Here is a 9,093-nt window from a genome sequence, read left to right as displayed (position 1 = left end):
CTTTTTCATTAAAAACAATCTCCTCTCATCCTCTATCACCACCACACTCACAAATTTTGATTGGATCCTCAAATGAGTCCATCCTCCTCTATTAAGCATTACCATTTTAGAACCTAAACCTAGAGCATTAATATAACCTAATTTAATAAGCAGGGAATAAACCAAATCAAACCCATTGCTATATAGTCTATTCCAATTCACAGTGATCCTACAGGACAGGGTAAAACTTCCCCCAACCCACCCGCCACTCCTGGCGGTTGGGCAATCTACTTCATGTAGTGATACCGCCTCTGCAACCCAAGGAGGGGTCGCTATGAGTCAGGTCCCACTCGATGGCACATAACAATAACAACAACAGGGTTTCCAAGGCTGACATCTTTACAGATGTAAAATGCTGCATCTTTCTCCTGCGAAGCAGCTTGAGGCTTCAAACTGCAGACTTTTTGATTAGCAGCCAAATGCTTAGCCACTGTGCCACCAGGGCTCCTTAAACAGGGAATACCCAGGTTTAAAGGAAAAAATGACATTTTAAATATAAGAAAAGTAAAGTGGGAAAAATTATCACTACAGAGCAACTGCTTTGATTGAGGCGGAAGGGAATAATGATTTTTTTTTTTAAAAGGAAGTTAGAGTAATATAAATATTGCAAGCCATGATGTAGTAATAACAAAATAGTAGCTCAGCAATATTGAAAAGGTAAGGTTATAAATTATAATTAGTGTCTCTTATAGATTGAATTGATGGAATACCAACTGAGATGTTTCAATGAACAGATGCAACACTGAAAATCCTCACTTCTCTATGGCAAGAAATTTGGAAAATGGCTACTTGGCCAACAAACTGGAAATGATCCATATGTGTGCCTATTTCAAAGAGAGGTGGTCCAGTGGAATGCAGAAATTATTGAACAATATTATCAATATCACATGCAAGTAAAATTTTGCTGCAAATAATTTAAAAAGTGGTTGCAGCAGTACATCAACAGAGACATGCCAGAAATTCAAGCTGGATTCAGAAGGCGGTGTGGAATGAGGGATATCATTGTTGATATCAGATGGATCTTGGCTGAGAGCAGAAAATACCACAAAGATGTTTATCTGTGTTTTATTGACTATGCAAAGGCATTCAACTGTGTGGATCACAACAAATTATGGGTAACACTGAAAAGAATAGGAATTCCAAAACACTTAATTTTGCTCGTGAAGAACCTATACATACAACAAGAATCAGTTGTTTGAACAGTACAAGGGGATACTGCATGTTTTAAAATCAGGAAAGGAAAATGGCTCCATGAGAGAAATACCTCATTTCCTCCCATAAAGATTATAGAATACAAAAGCCTATGGGAGAGTTCTGCTGTGTCACAGGGGATCCTTCTGAGTCAAACTTGACTCAATGGCACCTAACAAAAATAACAATTGTGGATGCAATCTGTCTTCATTTCAAAGGGGGAAAATGCTGCCTCTGTTTCAAAGCGTGAAAAAACCTTTTAGGTTTCCAAGAGTCAGATCTCTACCATTTTGATTTCAAACTGTGGGGCTGCAAGTTCAAGTAGGCCAAGAGGATAGGGTTACTGCACAAAGCTGAAGAGGTGGGGCTGCTCTATGCAAAGGCTAGGAGAATGGAGTCTTCATCCAAAGTTGAAAACTGGGGGCGGGGGGGCTTCCATACCCAAGGACCAGGAGAACAAAGCCCAGCAGGGCTGAGGGGATGGGGTCACCACTCAAATGGACTAGGAGAATGGGACCACCCAAAGCCATGAGGTAAAATTACTATCCCAGTGGGCCTGGAAGGTAGGGTTGATGCCCAGAGCTAAGGGGCCTCCACCCAATATCCAGAGAACGTGGCCAATACCTGAGTCTGGAGGGTGAGGCCATTTCCCAGATGGTCCTGGAGAAAAGAAGATTGTTTTCAAGACTTGGGGGAAAAAAAAAAAACAACTCACTGCCATCGGGTTGGTCCCAACTCCTAGTGATCCCTCCTTGAGTTTCCAAGGTGGTATCTCTACAGAAGTAGATTGCCCAAACTTCCTTCTGAGGAGTAGCTAGTGGGTTTGAACTGCCAGCCTTCTGGTTAGCAGTCAAATGCCACCAGAGCTCCTCAAGACTTGGGAGCTAATGTAATTTGTTCTGATGAGTTTGGGACTTGCTTCACCCCTGTAAATCAACCCTTCATTCCCTCCATTTTTAGCTAATTTGTATTCTAGATTTCATAGGCCTAGAGAAGGAAAGGAGTTTTGCCCCAGGATGGAATATGCCCAAAGTCTCACCTATATTTTGATTTAGATGATTCAGAAGATAAGATTCTGGACTTGAAAATGGATTTAAGACTTTTGGGAGGATAGGGTGAACGTGTTTCATATATGGGTTGTTGTTGTTGTTATGTGCCGTTGAGTCAGACCCGACTCATAGTGACCCCTCCTTGGGTTTCCAAGGCAGTAACACTAAGGAAGTATATGGGTAGGATGTGAATTTTGGAAGTCCAAAAGGTGGAATGTTTGGATTGTGTCTCCCAAAATATGTGTTATAAGTCCTAACTCCTATACTTGTGGATATAATCCCATTTCAGAATAGAGTTTTCTTTGTTACATTAATGAGCTTATATTAGTGTAGGGTGTGTCTAAAGCCAAAATCACATTTGAGATATAAAAAGACCAGATTAGATGTAAAATCAAAGGAGCACACATGGGAGAAGATAGATACCACACTACATGAAGAATGCCGAGGAACCTTGGAATAGAAGTTGAAAAGAGGAAGGGACTTTCTATCAGAGCTGACAGAGAAAGGCTTCCCCTAGAGCCAGTGCTCTGAATTCAGATTTCTAGCCTCATAAACTGTGAGACTCCTCGGAAGGAAGATGGGGCAATCTACTTCCGTAGTGATACTGCCTCGGAAACCCAAGGAGGGGTCGCTATGAGTCGGGTATGACTCGACGGCATATAACAACAACAACAACAAACTGTGAGACGCTCTGCTCTGGTAGCATAGTGCCTAAAGCACTTGACTGCTAACCAAAAGGCTGGAGGTTCAAACCCACCAGCCACTCCTTCGAAGGAAGGTTGGACAATCTACTTCCGCAGTGATACTGCCTCGGAAACCCAGGTCTGATTCGATGGCATATAACACAACAAACTGTTAGAAAGTAGGTTTCTGTTTGTTAAAGCCTCTCACTTACGGTATTTCTGTTGTAGCAGCACTAAGAAACTAAGGCACGGTCTATATAACTGTCCATAGGAGGGCATAATCCAGGGCTGAAGCATTATGGTTCCTAAAAAGAATGTGCACTGTAACAGAATGGCTCATCAGGATTTCTACAATTTATACCTGTTCCTGCTTTTCAGAACCATGTTTACCAATACGGTAGCATTTAATTTGGTGTCCATGATTTGTAAGTACTAAGAAAGAGGTGTTTGGGTGAGTAGATAAGATATTGTAATTATCAAAAAGATATATCCTCTTCCATATTTTAATCAAATGGCATTCTGTCTCCTATCACCTCTCTGTTTTGAAAAATTTACTAGGGTCTTACCAATCCTGATTTGCTGGCAGGCTAGCAGCTGGACTAGATCACATGAGACATAACAATTGTTGAGGTCCTTGTGAATGGTACAACTAAATTACTTATGAAAACCCTTGCAATACCTTTTCTCTAGTATTCTGCAATTTTGCTCCAGCTCAGCACCTCAACAGGGGGGCCATCAGCACTAAACAGGAAGCACCGGTAAAAGAATTCCCACGTATGTTTGCATATTCACAGAGATGGATATTAATTAATACACTTGTCTTTTACATGGCCATTTGGACATAGCAGGCCAGCTTCAACAACGGTGCACAAAGTTTACTAAACTCACTGATAGTTGGGAAGACAGAGTCTCAGGGGTCTTGCTCAAAGATTTACTGAAAAACCCAATCTTAGAACCACCTTTATCATGTAAAAAGGTGGAGAAGATTAGCCCAGATATGACACTCTCTCTCACTCTCACTTAACCTAGTAGGAAAAAACAATGCTTGAAGATGGATAATGACTACGACTAAGATCAGGAATTGGGGTCGGGACAGAGTTTAGGGAAATGTCAGAGCCTTGTCTTCCTGGTCTCCAAGTTGATCATGTCTCCTTGGATATGAGGAATCTGCTTATCTTCTGGACTGTGAATATCCTCTGGCTTTACAGGAACATAGTAGTATCCCATGATGGAGAAAATCAGGCAGACCACCAGCAGGAGGCAGGAAAACAAAATAAATTCAGCCCACTGCAGAGAGAAATAAATAAAAGAGAAGACTATGAAGAGACTTGGATACTAAAGGGATCTTCACAGGATAAGGACTGGGGAACACATTAACTCAGAATCACCAATTTATGCAGAGGCTTTCTGGGGAGAAGAGTGGGTTCATTGGCTTCTCCTTACATGGGCCTATGCTGACCATTATTGCCACATACATACATCTATTTCTCCAGAAACTCTGTGCATATCTAATCCATCTCATGGCACAATACTGGGAGATGTGGGAGGCAGAAGGATGTGGGGAGAGGAAGAAAAGGAATTTAGGGGAGAAATCTTGGGTAGACAAGAGTTCTTGTTCCTCTTAGAGTCATACCTGCACCAGGCCACTGAACTGTGCCACAATAAGTACGATGATATTCCCAACAGCAACCGTCAACAACCATGCTGCCTGGAGTACAGATTTCATGCTAGAGGGAGCCTAGAGAGGATGTAAGTTTGTGAATAAACAAATTTCCTGCACCAGCCCCATGCCCCATTGGTTTATTCAGAAAATTTCTCTCACAAAAGCCTCCATATTTGAACTTCCCCATTAAGTTCAGCTACAACATTGATTCAAGAGTTGGTGATAATGCTAACAATAATAAAATTGAGTACTTCATTGAATATTTTAATTCATACATCACATAATTTTCAAAATAATCCTAAGAAGTAAGTTCTATTAGTATTCTTATTTTACACCTAAAGAAAAATAGTTTAGAGAGACGTTAATTCATTTACTCAAGGTTACACAATAGGCTGTGCAGCCAAAATTTGAGCACAGTCAGTCTGATTCCACAGCCCTTAGTCTTAATCTTCAAATATCCTTTCCTATAGCTGAAACAGCATAGACTCCTATGCTGTATTGTCATGATTCTGGGTGTCAAGATGACTCTCTCTATTTAGGGTTATATATATAAGGAACCCAAGGCCAAAAGAATAGAAGTCTTAGCCTTGGTCATAGTCCTATTTAAGCCAGTGCCAGAATTAAAACTCACCAGCTTCTGAGCAATATTTTCATCTCCACGTTCCGCTTGCAAAAACATACCTGAGCATAAGAAAACTCAAGTCCTGTGACAGAGAACATGACCTCTCCTGCCGTAACCAGGGCATATTGTGGTAGCTGCCATGCAATGGATAGTCTGTTGGCTCTCATGTCTTCCATCTTCCATGCCTTAGGACCCTGACTGGTATTCTTTTTGGGGGAAAGAAGAAATGGGCTTGTCAGTAGTCTCAAGTAAATACTCTTGACCTATAAGCATGCTATGATATTATCTCCATCCCTTTTTCCTCTGTATTTTCATTTTTTGGGCAATCTTTAAGAGATTGAGCAATCTACACACAATTAGGTTTTTTTTTTTTTTTTTTTTAATTCCTTTTGGTAACATTGATGCAGTGGTTTAACATTTGGCTGCTAATCAAAAGGTTAGTGGTTTGAAGCCACAAGCTGCTCTGCAGGAGAAAAATGTGTCTGCTTCCATAAGGATTTATAGCCTTGGAAATCCTATGGGGAAGTTCTACTCTGTCTTGTAGAGTCTCTATGAGTTGGAATCAACTTGATGACAATGAGGTGATAATACTACACTTCCTTCAATGATTACTTCAATTGATTGAAGCCAGCTTCAATCAGTCAGATGCCAGAGTGTGGTGGTTAAGTTTTTGTGTCAACTTGGTTGGGCCTAGTTGAGTGGCTGGGCAGCTGAATGTAGTTATTTCCCATGATGAGGTTAGTAATTAACTCCATGGTGGAATCTACTGGAGCAGCTGAGTGGCTGCTTTGGGTATGTGGTCTGCTTCTAGTATATAAGAAACAGCTTTGGGAATGGTCTTGAGCTTATGGCACACTTGGGCCCTGCATGTAGCCCAGTTGCTGTTCTGCAGCCTGCCATGCTCTGCCAATCCTGGGACTTGCCATGGACTTGAATCAATGGCCTGCTGTGTGGTTTGGTAACATTGGGACTGTGCCATTTTGTTTGTCAACCTTGGGCTTGTTAGCCTCAGCAGCCACTAGCTGCCTGAGTGAAGAGATGCCTCTAGCTTCAGTGGGCCAGGAGTAAGAGGCAGAGCTAAAGCCCAAAAGGTTGAGGGGCTTTGAAACAGCCCCTAGAACCTGGCACTTTGAACTTGGACTTAAAGCCTCCAAATTGTAAGAATAAACTCCTGTTTGTTAAGGCCATCCTATTTGTGGTATATTCTTGCCAGAGTGGCACTAGGTAACCAGAAAAAAGAGCAATATTTTGATCTTATAGTTTGGGTTCCCACTATTTTGAACTATTAGGCATTTGGAGCCTAGCATCTGAATTACACAAACAAAAATGAATTTTCAAAAATGTTTCAGAAAGCATTTTCTTGCTATAATTTCAATTCCTTATTCAATCTTCTATGTAAGTACAATTAAACTGTTTTTTTTAACATTTGTAATTTTTATTTTTATTTTACTAAAATTTTTATCAGAATGAATTATGTCCTTTGTAACTCTTACATTGAAGATTTTATTGATCTAGTTTTTAATCCCTATCAAATACCATCTGCTATTTTGAATTTTCTCTATTAGCCATTATTTTTCAATTTAAATTGAACACATCTAAGTTTTGTCAAAAAATGAACTTTTTCTGTAGAATTTTGGTCAAAAATAATTTTTTTCAGGGTGATATTTTCCAACTTTTAATATTACAAAATATACCAGATTGTTTTAGTCTAAACTACCTTTACTATACGCAGGTTTTTAAGGATTGTTGCATTTGTTTTATGCAGATTATGTCTACTATTATCTGTCATTATAAATGAAATAAAATTTTAAAAATTTATTTCTTGTAGTAAAGACTATTATTAGATGTTAGGTATAAGATCTGGATATAAAGATAAAAAGGTAGAGTTAAAACATTAAGGTCAAAAGGTCTTTGATATCCAAATGCCCTTTATTCTCTGAGTCAAAAGTCTTTGGGGTCAAAATAGTTAAGTAAAAGAATTCTATTTCACTTTAATTGATTTTGTGAATAATACATGGGCATCTATTTGAATTTTCTTAGCCTAAGAAAAGACCATGGCTTGAGCTTGTAAATCAAAGTCTATACTCAATGTCTACAGGCAGGTAATTGAAATGAAGGAATAGTAAATGAAGCAAGCTGAATGGGAGTTAAGGGACTATGAAGTGGATAGCACAGGCCCATCTAAAGCACCTACTGATTGACATGGTCATAGCTATTATAACATATTTTGATTAAAATAATAATTAGTAATCCAGCTTCTTTGGTGAAATCTCTTGCTTTTAAAATCTTAGCAATTAATTGTTTCATTTATCATTACTTTTTGTTAATACATGCAGGTCACTCAAGACAGGTTAAATTTAAGACCTTTACAACTAGATTTATATTACATCCTTATATTAAATAAATATGGTCTCTATCCTTGAGCAACATGAGAGACAGAGCAAAAAGAAAACGGAATACTTCCAGAAATCCAAGGTTGGTCTAATATCTGAAAATCAATTAATGTAAAAGCACCATACCAATAGAATAAAGAACAAAGCCATTTGGACAGCTCCTTGTTGTTGCTATTTGCCATGGAGTCGAACCAGACTCATAGCGATCCCTCCTTGGATTTCTAAGGCAGTATCACTACAGAAGTAGATTGCCCAAGCTTCCTTCTGAGGAGTGGCTGCTGGGTTTGAACGGCCAGCCTTCTGGTTAGCAGTCAAGTACCTTAGACACTATGCTACCAGAGCTCCTGGACATCTCATTAGAGACAGAAAAAGCATTTAACAAAATTCAGCATTTCTTCAAGGTTGGGAAAAACAAAAAGAAAAACAAACAAAAAAAAAAAAAACCTCAACAAACTAGAAATACTAGAAATAGAAGAGAACTTCCTCAATCTGACAAAAGACATGCATGAAAAACCCACAGCTAACATCACACTTAATGATGAAAGACTGATGGTTTTACCCCTAAGAGGATATTCACCCTTACCACTTCTATTCAACATTTTACTGGAGGTTCAAGGCAAGGCAATTATGCAAGAAAAGGAAATAAAAGTGTACAGTTGAAAAAGAAGAAGTAAAACTATCTCTATTTGCAGATGATGTGATTTTATGTATAGAAAGTCCTAAGCAATCCACTAAAAGAAATTAAAAAATTAGAACTAATCAAAGAGTTCAGCAAGGTTGTTGATTACAACATATACAAATAATTTTCTATATACTTTTAATTAAATTAAGAAAACGATTCCATTAACAATAGCATTAAAAAGAATAAAATACTTAAGAATAAATGATAAATGTAGCAAAAGAAATGTAAATATTGTATTTTGAAAACTACAAAACATTGTTGGAGGAACTTAAATAAAGCCTAAATAAATGGGAAAACATCTCCTGTTCATAGATCAGGAGACTTAATATTGCTAACATGCATACTCCTCAAATTGATCTACAGTTGAACATAATCTCACTCAAAATCTTAGTTGGCTTCTTTGCAGAAATTGACAATTGGTCCTAAAATTCATACAAGCATTAAAGGGATCTAGAATAAATAGCTAAACCAATCTTGAAAAAAGAACAAAGTTGGAGAACTCACATTTCCTGATTTCAAAATTTACTACAAAACAACAGTAATCAAGACAGTTTGTTACTGGCACAAGCATAACTTCTTGTTGTTGTAAGGGCCATCGGGTCCATAGCCCATCCTCAAAATTGTTGCTATGCTGAGCCCATTGTTGTAGCCATTGTATCAGTCTATCTCACTGAAGGTCTTCCTCTTTTTCAATGACTCTATTTTACAACTTCTAGAACTTCCAGAGGTGCCAGCTAGATTCAGAAGAGGATGTGGAACAAGGGATATCAT

General features: G+C 38.6%; 1 protein-coding gene across 1 annotated transcript in view; it reads right to left on the bottom strand.

Annotated features, from left to right (window-relative positions):
• Positions 1 to 4,072: 4,072 nt before the first annotated feature.
• The window catches only part of SLC15A2 (solute carrier family 15 member 2), a 98,002-nt gene continuing 92,981 nt past the window's right edge, over positions 4,073 to 9,093 (bottom strand). The window contains exons 20-22 of the mRNA XM_007943898.2: positions 5,307 to 5,453; positions 4,596 to 4,700; positions 4,073 to 4,249 (exon numbers count right to left, since the gene is read on the bottom strand). Of these exons, the coding sequence (XP_007942089.1) occupies positions 4,073 to 4,249; positions 4,596 to 4,700; positions 5,307 to 5,453 (429 nt within the window). The remainder of the gene's footprint in view (positions 4,250 to 4,595; positions 4,701 to 5,306; positions 5,454 to 9,093) is intronic.

The sequence above is a fragment of the Orycteropus afer genome, unplaced genomic scaffold (assembly GCF_000298275.1).
Source record: "Orycteropus afer afer isolate SDZICR_OR568_19922 unplaced genomic scaffold, OryAfe1.0 scaffold00114, whole genome shotgun sequence".
In the NCBI taxonomy this organism is placed as follows: Eukaryota; Metazoa; Chordata; class Mammalia; order Tubulidentata; family Orycteropodidae; genus Orycteropus; species Orycteropus afer.
Note: the sequence above shows the minus strand (reverse complement) of the source record. Positions and strands in the feature narration are given on the sequence as shown.